Here is a 15,055-nt window from a genome sequence, read left to right as displayed (position 1 = left end):
AATGCTACCGTTGAGCAGATTTCATCACGCTATATCAGTTCATATATCATATACATGTGCCAGCATGTTGTTGTTTATTCGAGAATGAAAGTGTGCGTCGAACTTTTAAAAGACCGGAAATTGAAACCTGTTACATTAATGTAGGGATGCTGCAACTTTGCTTTGGAAATTGGGTCAAAAACTCATATGATTTAAAAACAAATGAAAAGATCGTTTTAAAGAAAGAATATAAGTTAAGTATAAGTTAAGTAATAGCAATAAGTATAGTGTTAATGATGCGATGAAATGTGACTTACCATCATATGTTAGTTCTGAAGGATTTAGTGATGATAAGAACTTACCATCTGAAAAGAGAAAGAAAATATTTTATCATTAAAAATTGTGTGATAAGAAACTCTACAATATAATATAAAATATAAAATTTTTTTTTTTAATAAAATTAGCGCTTAGCTTTGTTTTTAAAAAACGAGAGAAAAGAGAGTGTAGGGTTATTAATTTTTATATGAGTCTCATTCTCAGTTTCGAACAAGTCTTAATCTTAATCTGAATTTCCCTGTTAATATCAATCTCACTATCACTCCCAATCTTAATCTCACCCCCAAACTTAATCTCGTCCTTAATCTCAATCTCAATATCGACATAGATTTCAATATCACTTTCAATTTTAATCTCAATCTCAATCGCAACCCCAATCTCAATTTCAAGTTCAACCTCAACCTCAATCTCACTCTCTATCTTAGTCTAAATCTCAATATCAGACTTAATCTCTATCCACTCTCAATCTCAATTTCACTATCACTCTCGATATTAATTTACATCTAAATCTCAATATCAATTAGATCGCAATATCACTCTCGAAATTAATCTCTAACGCAATCATAATCGCAATCATAATCTCAATCTTAATTTTAAGTTCAACCTCAACCTTAATTTCTCAAGTCTTAGTCTCTGTCTCAATCTCAAAATAAATTTCAGTCTAAATTTCAATCAAAATCTAAGTCTAAACCTAAATTTGCATATAAATCTAAATTTAGTCTAAATCTAAATCCAAATCTAAATCAAAATCAAAATCGAAATCTAATTCTAAATCTAAATCCAAACCTTAGCCTAATTTCATTGGCAATATCACACTCAATTTCGATTTCAATAGCAATCTTAATATAAGTCTTAGTCTCAAATTCAATTTGAATTTAAATTTTAATCTCAATTAATCTACGAGTATATTTAGCAAAATAATAAAAGCTAGAAACCTATTAAGGCTTCCCTACTGACTGTATGTATGTATAGCTACACCCTCTACTAATAAACCCTTCATTCATGCCGCGATCATATTACGAAAATTCTTTAAGTTTTCCAACTATTTAACCAAACAAAACGTGTGTTGAAATCTTGAAGAAACGTCAAAGCTTTAAAAACATATTTGTTTGCTGTCCAAAATTGCTTAATTGCCCCACCTAACTGACAATGTTCCCTCAATAAAGCAGAACACACTTCCCATGCCATGACGACAAGTGCCAATGGAAATACCGGAGCACGAAAATCGTTGAACATACATTATTGATGCACCTATATGTGCAAATACAGTAAATTTATAAAATTAAAAAAAACAACAACAATAAAAATTTAAAATAAAGTGTGGTACGCAGCAGCCATTGGAGTGCAGTCACAGCAAACGAGCGGGCAGGTGCGGGCGGACGACAAAATTTCATTTTGGACGACAGGTGATAAATAAATCGAATGCCATATTTAGGCTGGGGCGCAAAGTGATCCCTTTCAGCGGGCGCGCTCCACTAACTGACGTACTGATTACTTGTGGCGCATTCGCGGAGCGCTATTGCTGTAGGAAGCTATCACTAAGAAGACGCGCGCTGCTTCTACTTACACTACCGCGGGTGCAGCGCCATTTTGTATGGTGCTGCATTTAATTGTGCAACAATACCACACAAAAACAAATCGACTGCACCTTGCGCACCACGTGCAAAAGAAACCGGGACAATCAATGTCGTCGAAAGCGACGCGCTGTGTTGGCGTTGATGAGGACACACCAGAAGCTGCGCGTTTATCTTTTGACTCTTATATGTTTCCTTTTTTCACTCTTTCAAGTGATGTATTTTTTGTTGCTGCCGTGCGCGCGCATTTTTAAAAGGTGTTGCACAGTATGAATTGCCTTTTCTTCAAGGTAGACAACGACAGCGATTCGAAAGAGTGCAAATTGCCGCCAAATCGAATGCGCGCAGTGACAATTGGCGGCGTCGGCGTGGCATGCAGTTAAGAACGTCGCAGTGGCAGTACGATGACATTTGCACATTTGCCATGACCATGCGGATGGTGAGACACTATGCGCGCGACCGCATTCTGACATTAATTGCGGGTTAATTTTAAGCTTTGATTTGTGCACATTGCAACCCACAAGCAAACGCGGCAACGCAAAGCGCTGCGGCGAGCTAACGCTGCGGCACGCAAAGCAGTGGGGCGGCGCGGCAGCGCAGTGGTACTGTGCGTGTGTGTATGCAATGGTAGTGGCAGTGGCTGTGTAGTCAATTTAAATGCAAAATGATGCATGAACTGTGCGGCGCGCTGCGGCCGCTGTGCCACTATGCATTGACAATATTGACAGCGAAATTATTGCTAAGTGCGGTTAATTATAGTGATTTATTTGCCGATCAGTTGGTACGATATGCGGGCGAATGCGCGCCGCCACTCGGACGCGCATTGTCAGTGGCAGTCAATTGGTGCACCGAGTGCATAAATAAATAAGCGGGTAAGTTAGTGTGGCAACTTGATGAGTGGCGCGCCGAGCAGATTTGTTAATTTCTTGCATTTCGTTGCGTACATGTATATGTGTTTGTTTTTGTTTTTTCAAGGTACCTGAGATGCAACACTGCTGATAGCCAAGTAAGTGGCAAATGTATGCAGCACTTGCAACGCTGCCATTGCTAATTGCAACAAATCGCTCAATAATGGTAGGCAACAAGGCGATCAGGTAGCATGATACAGGTGTAAGTAGTGCAAATACAATACAAATTAAAACGAGTTCTATCAAATGTAGCAGAAGTAAGCGCTCGCTCGAGTATATGCTTTCTTACATACATAGTTGTATCAATAACACTAATCACGTGTTATTAGCAGCGCCATAGTATAATTCATGCAACATTGAAACGTGTTATGTGAACGTCAAAATCGCCACAATATATACATGCCACACACATACATACACACACATATATTGCATACATTGCTTGCTAAGCTGTCAGCTGCATTACAACAAATAACATCACAAACATCCGTCAGCAATATATCGTCGCGTGCATGCCTCAGGGGCCTTCAAAATGTTTGTATCAACACGTTTTTCACTTGCAATTAAAATTTTAGAACTAAAAAAATACATCTAGCAGTGGCATTAAAAGCTGCGGCTACACACATAGCGAGTGTACTTTGAAGCATTGCTGTACATCAAACTATGCATGCCAACATGCATTGCCGCACAGCAGCATTTCACACTCGAGTGTTTGCCTGCTTTGCTATTCGCTCACTTGTATGCGCCACAAGTGTATGGTAGAAAAAAAATAAAAATAAAAAAATGTGAAAAAAACTAATAGTAATAATAATAATAAAATACAACAAAATTTAAATGCTAATTAAGATAGCGTGCAACGCCAGTACAATGCCAAGTATCGGCAACGCTGCTGCCCGCCCCAAGAAAAGCGCTCGCTCCGTTAATACGCTAAACAGTATTTAATTACTTTTGAAAAGTCAAGCAAACAAACCTGCCATACATGCAAACACATACACACACATTCACACACATGTATACAGACACTTTTCGCTGTACACACGCTTGCAAGCGAGCGTTTTATATGAGAATTTATTGGCGCACAGCTACAATTTGCGCCTGTGTTGGCAGCAATTTTCTGGCCAGACAAACGCGACAGACAACGAATGAAAATTCTTATTGCTACAATGTTGCAGTTGTTGCTGTAAATAGCTGTAATGCTATAATGGACCAGTAAACGTGTAGCATGCCTGCCATTATGCGATGTACTACGGACTTATTATGCTTGTTATTAAAAAGTTTTTATTCTCATGTTTCTATTTTAATTTTTTTTGTTCGCCTTGGTGTTGTTATTGTTTTAAGTTGTGTCTCGTGCACTTTGTCGCTTGCGATTTGTCTGTCAGTCAAGGCATAATTTTTGTATTGTTTTTTTTAGCTTTATTGCACCGTCCGTGTGTTGTTGTAGTTGTTGTTTTGCTAATACTATTTTTTGTTATGTTTTGCTAATATCATGCCTTGTGTCTTAGTTGTTGCAAACAATTTGTTGTATGTCGTGCAGTTGTCGAAAAATTGCTGACTGCATTATGTAAGTGAATTACTGCAGCAGCAGATGAATTGTTGTGCAGATTTATTGAGTGAGCAGTTAAATGGCAACACAGAAAGGAAAACAAAAATTTGGAAAAAAATTCCCAAGGTGCTTAATAGGGTTTTATATCTGCATTAGGATTTGTAAAAAGGAAATGATTTTTAAATTTAATATTAAAAATCAATTAAAAAAAAAAATATTTTTTTTGTATAAAAAATTTTATTTTTATTTATTTTTGTTTTTTTGTAATTTTTTTTTATCAATAAAAATGTTTATAACTTACAAATAGACTTGTATATATTTACTATACTTGTATATATTTACACCTACGTATATATACACATATTTTTGCACTTTTGCCGTTATTTGCTCTATGGTGCTCATTTGAATGCCGTGTTTTATGGCTATTTTATTATTTTATTAATTTATTTGTTTATAATTTTTCAAGTTAGCAGTTAAAAGCACCGCCCAAGCCATATAAGTTATCAGCTAGATATTGAGATAGTACTAAGGCTGTTTCAAGCAGTTGAATGTCTCAGAAAATTTCCTAAATAATGATAAGTCTTACGGCAAACACTAAACAAAATATAATACATTGTGACAAAAAAGCACCCGGATATTGTAATTAAATTCACCGCGTAAATGTTATTACAAAAAAAATTATTTTGCTTAGTTGATAGAGCTGTCCTTAAATACTTTGCCAGTTGTGAAAGCGATCTGTCAACCAATTTGTTTCCAGTAGCTGCTTAAGTCGATACACCTCAGTAGTGCGTTGCGATTTTTACAATGGATAAAAATATCATTATAAATGTTGGAAAAACTTACGGTGATTCATTTTTATCAAAACACAAGCCTACGAGTGACGCAAAGCCTGCAAAGATCGTTAAAGACACGTCTCGCTCTGCACGACCTTCGACCTCTCAACTAATGAAAGTATTAAAAAGATAAAGGATATGATGCTTGAAAATCGTGAGGTTAGTATTACAGAGATGGCAAAAGAGCTCGAAACCTATCGCGAGTCCGTTCGAATGATTTTGGTGGATATTTTGGGTATAAAAGGTGATCTTAATCGACTTGTCCCGATAAAACTGTATTGAGTTAAGTTAAAACGGATAAGATTTAAATTTTTTTAATTCGAGTTTTTTGTTTTTATTTTATCAATTGAATGCATTTTGTTTTAAGAGTATTGTGTGAAAATTTCAAGTAGATTGAAGTACAAATTTGTATAACTGTCGACTGAACGTTTTACAAGAGAGCTTTTAACTTTTAAAAACGTTTTCACTACAACTTCTGCACCGATCAATTAAAATTTGGATCACGATTTCTGCAGATAATTTACAAGGAAGTTAGGTAGAGTGAATGTCTGATGACGCACCGAGGCTTTAAAAGGCCCAATCGGAGACCACAGGGGCTAAAATCAATTCTCTCCATTATATCCTCTCTGAACCAACCTATGCTCGTGAGCAAATTCTTCAGTGCAAAAAGTTCTATTCACGAAACCTGCACTATTTTTCTATACAAAGCCTTGCATTCGCATAGAAGATGTCCTATATTCTCTCCTTCTACCTGCTGACAGCTTCTACAACAGTCATTGTATGGCGTTCTCAGTCTACTTGCACGCCTTCCGATTAAACGTGGTAACGCCGGATTGTTATTTTCAAATTTCTTAAAAATATTTATTTCACAAAAACTATTTAAACGAGCTTTTCGTAAAAAAATTAGAAATATTAAAAAAAAATTTGAAGAAAGGTACTATTTAACGAATGAACCTTTAGTCGGACGATGCAGCAGCAAGTTATAAGGGCACCGAAATCCTACTTTTTTCCGAGGCACGCTAGAAGAATTGCCGCAATTGTCGTATATATGTGTAATAAAGGCTGAAAAAAATAAATTCGATGATTTTTCTTTATACAAGGAAGCCCATTTGAGCTTTACACTGTCCTGAAGCCTCAAGCAAAATTTTAAAAACTCGAAATATTATTTTCCCTGAATTTTTTGGCGCTCAAGTAAATCAAGTTTCTAATTGTACAAGTTACTAAATTATATGCAGCAGCTGCCGCTTATAAACTAGCTGTTTTTAATAATTAATTTGTGGCCCCTCTTACTTGCTGTCCCTTAACTGCTGGGGACAAAGTGTACACACACACACACCAACACATGCAATTAAAATTGGCACATGCAATTGTGCATTTAATTATTGCAGTTGTTGTTGTAATGAAGCACACCAAATTGGTGCTGTTGCATGCACCAACTAAACAACGAGTGCATGCCATTTTATGGGCAAAATTGGGCATGCATGTGCACACACTCACACACACTCTCGCACGCACACAGCGACATTCGCAAAAGTGTTTAAATTAATCATATGCGCAATTTATCGTAATTATTTTGCAACTTTTCTAGCTGTCAACACGTTGCTATTTCGCTGTTGTTGCTCCTTCGGCTTGCTGTTGCCATTGTCGCCGCCGTCGTCGTCGCCGTCGCCATCGCTGTTGCTTGTCACTGCTTACCACCGTTTGCTATTTGCTGTTGTCTGTTGGCTGTCAAGCGTTCTGCCAGGGCAACAGTGATATAAAGTAGCATGCAACATGCCACATACATATTATACATGCAACATGCCACATACATACTTGCATATGTGCATACTTTGTTGCAGCTAATACACGCACACACGCATTTGCAATTCATAGAAACATCGTTTTGTTGCACATTACATGTAGTATCGTGATTATTGCCACTGTTTGTCGCATAAAGCGCTAATTGACAATATTTCAACGCAATCGCTGTCATTGCTGCCCCATTCGGCTTGTTCAATATATTATTTGCTTGCGTTTTCTTGGCATTTCAGCGAAAATGCATTTCATTCAAAATGTTGCACGCTGCACCACTCATTGATAACTTGCAACATATGGTTGCATTAATTCTAAGAATGTATATGCATATACTTGCACATAATTTTGCATATAAATTTATATTATTCTGCGACAAAAATATTTATTGTGCGCCAGCACAGACCTTGGTAATTAGTTGCACTGGAATGAGGAAATTCTTGGTACGATATTTTAAAGGGCAATTAGTGTGTAGGGTGAAATGACAGAGTCGCCGCAAAATGTTGCCAGTTAATTACATATTCGCGAACATGTCTCTCATTTAGTTTCTAATTTTAGAGACTACCTTGCTGGGCTAATTTGTGGCAAGTCTTGCTTTTCATAATTTTATGCAACAGATCCTGTGATATGGGCGCTTCATGGGGGTAAAAATTTTTTTTGGAAATTTTTCTGAAGACAAAAATCAAATAAATATATATTTAATATAATTTATAAATTCTAATATGTAAAGTTTTTGTTCGAAATTATTATTTTTAAATGTTAAATTTGTCTTTCCCCCCTCAAATATATATACTGTGAATTATATTTGCCTCTTTTCGCACTTTTAAAAATCCAATACGCCGCGTGTCCCATAAAAACGCGCGAACAAGCTACTTCGGCGCGTCCGACCAATCAATTGCAGTGCCACAAGTGCAACAAGGCCAACAAACAGCAGATTTATGCTATTGGCTAGCGAAAAAAGCTTATAACGGCAATTGTAGCAAACAAAAACAATAACAAATGAGAAAAAAACGAAAACAAAAAATACAATAACGGTATTAAATACTTTATTGTCAAATACAGGTATGAAAATGTCACATCAAATATAAAAAAAAGTTTAAAATGTTTATTGTAATTTTTTTGAACATATATGTATGTAGGTATGTATATATAGGTAATATTTATACGTAGGTGCATTGCATAATATAAACTATTTACAAGCGCCATAAAAATTATAATTATTGCACGCAGGGTGTGGCATACTAATGAAAAATATGGCTAAATGCCACAATAAGTGATTAAATTACAATGATAGCGGCAACAAAAACAACAAAAAAGTATTGTAAAGCAAAATTAAAATAATTGCAATTACGCGTGGGTTATTAAATTAAATGCAACAACACATTGCCAAAAAAATTATTTTATGTTTTCAGCTTGCAATTTTTTGTCTTATTCAATTTTAATTTTTTTTTAATTTTTTTGTGTTTTTTTTGCTTAAGTTGCATGCACTTCGAAAAAAAAATGCATTTATGCGCAAATTATGCAAATTCGCATACAACAATTTTTTACCACAACACTCTTCCAAAAGCACACGACTCATTTTAATTCGTTTTGCTATTTTATTATAATTTTATTCCCTTGTTTTTTTGTTGTTGTATTGTGTTGCGGTTATTGCATTAATTTTATTTTTCATTAAAAAGCTTAACTGATAAGCATATTATTGTTGTTATTAAAATTTAATATATTATTTGCATGTGTGTATGTATGTGTGTGTGTGATTGTATGCCATTTCACATTGCGCTGTCCATTATTCGGCTGCTGAATGGTTAATCCGGCAGCTAAAAATATACAAAAGCTTACACGTGAGCTAACAAAATAAAATGAAAAAATTAATTGAAAAAAAAACAAAATAAATAGCATATAACTATTTGCTTATGCGCGTAATTTCGTTTGCATTATTAAATAATTAATGTAAATAAATTATAATGGCAGCAAAAAAGCGCTTCTGTAGATTACGACAGCCTATCAAATGAAAACCTTTTAATGTTATTTCACTTTTTATAATTTTATTATTTGTTTATGCGGTTTATAGGTAGGTTGAAGTCGCCAAATAATACCGCCCCGAGCTGATAAGCTAACCTATAGAGATGAGATAAGTCAATGTTTGGCATGTGGCTGCTTTGACAGTATAATGATGAAGGGGTAATGGGAGAGAAAAGGTGCTTTAATACTATATAAATACGTGCAAATTCATACAAATAAATAAAGTAGTAAGGATTTAGTGAAATTTAAGAAATTATCTCGAAACAAATTTTGTTGAAATAGAAGCGAACTCAGGCCTTTTTGTAAATACTAAAGGTTTGAAGCTTTTTATATGATATTTTGTTAGCTTTAGAAGAAAAAGAACAGTCAATTTTTCTTTCCCTCAATAAAGTGTGTTTTAGAGAATATTTCACGAAAAAATAAACCCCACAAAGTGGCTACTACAGTCTAGAATTTTCAAAAAACATATATTTTTGGCATAATGTATGATCCAAAATTTTAAATAATATTTTTGAAGATCTTGAAAACTGTTAAGAAATGTTTCCTTTGCATAAATCGCTGTAAGGGTTTGGTTCAACCAGCTTCAGATCGTAAAACTTTAAGCCCATTTTTATCAAAACTGTATTTTTTAAATCGGCCAAGGATTTCACTCGGAGACTATCGCACGTCTTTCCTTAAGACTTAACCAGTAGCCACATAAGATTTTCTGATATTATTACACATGTTTTTTATAAAAACTTTTCTATAACTTTTGTCTACTGTGTCAAGGCGAACGAATTTCTAGCATCTCCATCACACTTAGCGGCTGTCCTGAAAAAAGTAATTCTCCAGATTGGCCCAGAAGCCGCCACTTCTGGTAATACCAAAAAATTCGATAATCTCATGCTCACAGAATGATTAACCAAATTGAGACTATTTCCGAAGTCTCTAAACAGACCTTAACCTTTAAACTGACATAAAATTAAAAATATTATTTCGTTCAGATGAATTTATTGCAGAATAAAAGTAAATCGGAACTTGAAATACTCTTTGATCTTCAAAAGTTCACAATATATATTTCTAATACAACTAAGATGCCTCAGGGACAGCTCTTGCGCACCAGACAAAAATCACGCTCTCAAGGCGCCGCAGTGCTTGTCGTCCATTACATTTGGCAAGCACTGTAATCGTCCGTTACTTACTGCTCAACACATTATCTGCCTATCGAAAGCGTTGAACCTGCATGCTAAGCAGCCAACACAGGCTGAACAACGTAAAAACCAAGCTGCCACCACCATCACTAACGTCCTCGCCACTAGTATAACCGAATTCCTGAAGCAATACGACTTCGTACGCCGACTGTCACAGGTAAGCAGCTTTTTGCTTGAATTTCCGATTGTCAATGTGTTTGTTGTGTTGTTTCGTTTGTGCTTTGTTTTGTTTTTTACTTTTTCAAGGCAAGTTGTTGTTGTACTTATATAAAATATCCATCGATCTTGAGCGATCTTTCATTTTCAATTCAATTAGCGCTCGTTTGGAATTTATGCAAAAGTTGTTTGTTCATCAACACGGCAAAGTGCTGGAGACACTGTCTACTAAAACAACAGCAACAACTCGCACACTGACTACAGCTCGCAGAGCGCGACGGTGTTTGGCGACGGTGTATTGCCGATGACGACGAAGATGTCGTTCGCATTGAGGATAAAGTCTACGCTTAAAGCCAGGCTTGACGGCGCTGAAATTACCACATCACAGCGCGTATTTACATACACACATACACAAGCACAGCGCTTTCTGCCATAGCTATGGCATACTTGATACAACACTTGATCCTCACCTCTGTGCCGCTTGGCGGCTTTTGTTCACCGCTTCGAGCCATTGCAATATTATACAGATATATGCTTATTGGAGTGTATATGTGTATGTATTTATGAGCGTGCGCGCGCGTTGCGATCACTTTTCGTCTATAGATTGGCAACACCGAATGAGTTCTTTTTTGTCATCTTGCTTAGCAATGGCTTTTAAGCATTCTTTTGTATTTTTTCTCTCATTTTACTGATCGCTTTGGTCCGCTGGTTATACTACAGCGAAGGTGTAGATTTGTTGTTTCTCTTGTTGAGCGCGTCTTAAGTCGCGGTTTTTAGCCTTTTTGATTAGGTGATCATCGTAACGCATCACATGCCATGTTCTGGTGTTGTCCGCCTGGCTGCTTGCCGCACACAACCCCACACACACACACGCACACTGGTATACACATTAAACCCGTACACGACAACTAGTCAGCTAGGTTGTCTGTCTGTCGCACGTCTGTCTGACTGTTTGTCTGTCTCTGCTCGGCTCACTCGACGCGCTCATTGACCGGCCACAGTCTCAATCTGTGTCCGCGGCCGCAAAACACTAATGTCAGCCACACTGGACACAACGTCTTCTTCTTTATATATTGAGAACCATTGCTTCGGCCTCCTCCTCCGCTGGCGGCGACCTCTGCCGTTGTTATTAGCTGCGTCTGCGCGCCTTTCTTTGTCCGACCGTTTTTGAAAGCGCGTCGTTTGAAATTGTCTTCAGGCTCTTTGCGCAGGCCACAAGTGCCATGTTAAGTTGCTTGTTGTTGTTTGTACGGCCTGTTGCAGCTGATATCGGTTTGTGTGTGTGTTGTTGTGGCAATCGTATTTTTAAATATGCAAATAGCTGTAACTTCTTTCAGATTTTTATTCGATTTGTAGTCCATATTGTAGTTAGCTCATTTCGCCATGCGTTTCAAGTGGTTTTTCGTTGTGTGCGCTTGTGTTTGCTGTTGTTGTTATTAGCGTGCCGTGGTACTACTCCGTATAGCGCGCCGATATGCACTTTGTTGTAGCGTTGGTTTCTTTACTTTTATTATTGCTGTTGTTGTTATCAGTTTGCTGTTGCTGTTTCCCTTGTTGTTGTTGCTGTTGGTGTTGCTGCATTTGTGATGAAGTCAATGTCGAACTCCATTATAGCTCATTATCGCCTTGAGCGTATAAATTATGTTGATGGGATTTTTGAGTTGGCCATTTTCGTTATTGCTATTGTTGTTGTTGTTGTTTTTATTAATGTACTTGCAATGGTTGTAGCCTTCCCGCTTTTTAGCTCAATTTTAAGTTGTTTTTTTTTTTATTTTATAAACAGCTTTTTCAACTTTTTGCTTCACATTATCTTTTTCGTTGCCGAAGTGCTGGCGCTTGTTGGTCCGATGAAAAGATACATATGAAATTTGTATGGCTAATAATTTTATTATGCTCGCAGAGACATGTGTTAGTGGCGTGCATATTTCTTAAGTAAAACTGGTTCGACATTTCGTCGAATGAAGGGTCACATGAACTGTTTTTGAAATAAAGAGCCCTAGAAGTCATATTTGCTGAGTTTCGTCCAGAAATAGCAGTAAGGTTTTTCAACACAGCCATATACATATACATACATATGTATGTATGTTGTTTGTGCATGAAAATATACATATATTAAATTCTATTTATATAAATTTTAAATAATTTTAATTTCACAAGGAATTTATATTGTTATGGTTAAAACATGTAGGGTGGGCATATCTTTATATATGTATATACTGTATATATATTTACATTTTATATGCATATATATGTATATAATTATACACACATACCGACATTCACACTTGCAGGCAGCTCTCATTGTATGTACGTACTCCCATTACCTTATCACTCTTATCAAAGCGAACTTAAGGCGAACATGTAAATTTACTTATGAAATGCTTTTCGTTATACTCTTTTATTCTGGCCTTTTGCCTTTTCCCCGATTCTATGTAAATGCATCTTCGACATAGTCGCCGCTGATAAGAAATGCACAAATAATGTTATATATGAATATATATTTGATAGCTGCGAATGTAACAACAAATTTTGTTTTAAAATGTATGGAGAGGGGTAGGCCGTTCGCTCTCTGTTGCTGCTGTTGTTGGACTTGCTTAAGTTATTGTTTACTTAGCAAAAATACGTTATTTTAAGCAATATGATTGTGATGAAATCATTGCAATCGCAATCTAAAGTCGTATATGGAATTCAGAAGTGGTAGTTGAAAGTATTCCCACGGTCAGTAAGGCCGCTAAGAAGATTTTAGATTTCAGAGAAGTTTTGAGCCAAATGCATGACTGCCATTTATTACGAAGGTGGAGGTGTTATGGCTATCCCTTTATTGCATTGGGCAGTGTGACTACTGAAGCAAATAATTATCGGCTAAGTCCTGTGAAAACGGTTTCAGCTTTGAAATTATCGCTTGAAGCTTTTAGATGTGATAACAAGTTTTCTTTCCAATAATTGAAATACGTGAGATTTCATTTCTGAAGTGACCCAATAAAGTATTTTGACGATTGGAGGAAGCGCTGGCTTAAGTACATAATTAAATGGGGACTAGTTTGGAGCCCACAACAATATTTTTAGAACTACCTTGTATTCTTTCTCTTCAACTGTCTTGAAAAATACTCTTGCAGGCTATCCGACAGATCCTTGGAAAAAATTGTGTGAGTCATTTTTAATGAGAGTACACCTGGATTACTCTCTGTAGGAGACAATTGGGAACGATTAATTTGTATAAGATAAAATTGGTAACGAAATAGTATCTAACACGTATATTTAAGTGTAAAATAAGGTATAAATTAGTATTAAACAAATATTGAGGGTATAATTGGTTATTTATTAGTTTTCAAATGTTAAACCTGGCTTAAAAATATATATTTTATGTATATTGAAACATAATTCTGCCAACAACAAAAGGATAGACAAGTTGACTAGTTCGTAAAATCTTTAAGCAATTTTTTTTTTTGCGCAGCATTTCGAGTACTTAGGATACATTTAGTCTCTTCAAAGGTGATGCATTTCATAAGATTAAAAAGCCATTAGACACATGTTCCTTTGCGGTCTCTTCTAGAACTTATCAATTTTTTCAAAAAACTTCAACATATGTGAAATTGTATAGCTAACTTAACCTGAACAAGGGTATAACACGGTCTTCTTATATGTCACTTCTTCTTTACCAGAATTCAAATTAATTTTTTCTACACATTATATAGTAATATATATACAGGTTACTATACCCGATGTTTGTGAGATGAAAAAGAAAACGTCGGAAGACTCTATGGATTATTATAAATGATCAGAGTGACTAGCTGAGTCAAATTATGTGCCCGTTCCTTTATAATCGAAATTGTTTAAATATCGATCTGAACTTTTTCATACATCCTTCTGTCACCAAGAATATACAATCTGACCGACCGAACTCGAGTCCTTGTCGATAAAATTTTTTTATTTGACAAGATATCGTCAGGAAATTTGGTATATATTATTATACAAGGCATTGCTAAAATCTCCGAATATGTTATTCTGATCGTAACCCTATTGCATATAGCTGGCATTTGAACTGGCCGGTCAAAATCAATAAAACGTTTTTAATACTCTTTAATGTTATAAAAACTGCACCTGGCTTGAATATTATACGGTCGGTGCAGCCGAAGTTTACGTTTTTTCTTGTTATATATTAAATTTATAATTATTATAATGCAATTTTTTTTTATATTTTTGGTTCCAGCATCATTTCGAAAATTTCAGCTTGACTAATTTTAATACACTTCATACCTCCTAGACATGTATGGCGTCAAAATGTGTTGATGCGCATGCAACCCACTGCTCCTCATAGTATGTCCAAGCTATTTCATCAACATTGTTCTATTTTGCTTTATGCCAGATTTGCATTCTTCCCCCATTTAAATGCACTTTATAAAATCGCATATCTTTAATGGTGTGCGTGCATGTGCTACAATTTAATGTTCGCATCTCACTTTGCATATCCACTTAAAAACAATTTAAATTATCAGCAGAAACCCATATAAAGCTGCACTTTTTCATTTTGACCGCCGATTCGCCACGCCAGTCTATGCCTTAGCGTAGCGCTGGCTCAGCTGGCTAAATGACCGACGCTGTAATGGATGTACACACATATACTAGTAAGTGTGTGTGCATTGCAAGGCAGCCAGGCTGCCTGGTGACGGCGCAAGATAGACGTCAGGTTGCACTGCATCGCAGCTAGTTGTGGTGATCG

The 15,055-nt window shown here is 36.0% G+C and overlaps 1 protein-coding gene across 2 annotated transcripts in view; it reads right to left on the bottom strand.

The window, feature by feature from the left end:
* LOC120766782 (homeobox protein homothorax) overlaps positions 1 to 15,055 on the bottom strand; it is a 320,231-nt gene that overhangs the window by 124,340 nt on the left and 180,836 nt on the right. The window contains exon 8 of one of the 2 annotated variants that reach the window (XM_040092474.1): positions 297 to 344. In XM_040092474.1, the coding sequence (XP_039948408.1) occupies positions 297 to 344 (48 nt within the window). The remainder of the gene's footprint in view (positions 1 to 296; positions 345 to 15,055) is intronic. The other variant, XM_040092476.1, reaches the window with a different exon arrangement.

Source organism: Bactrocera tryoni, chromosome 1 (assembly GCF_016617805.1).
Source record: "Bactrocera tryoni isolate S06 chromosome 1, CSIRO_BtryS06_freeze2, whole genome shotgun sequence".
Taxonomy (NCBI): domain Eukaryota; kingdom Metazoa; phylum Arthropoda; class Insecta; order Diptera; family Tephritidae; genus Bactrocera; species Bactrocera tryoni.
The sequence above is the reverse complement of the archived record's forward strand: the minus strand, read 5'-3'. Positions and strand labels throughout refer to the sequence as shown.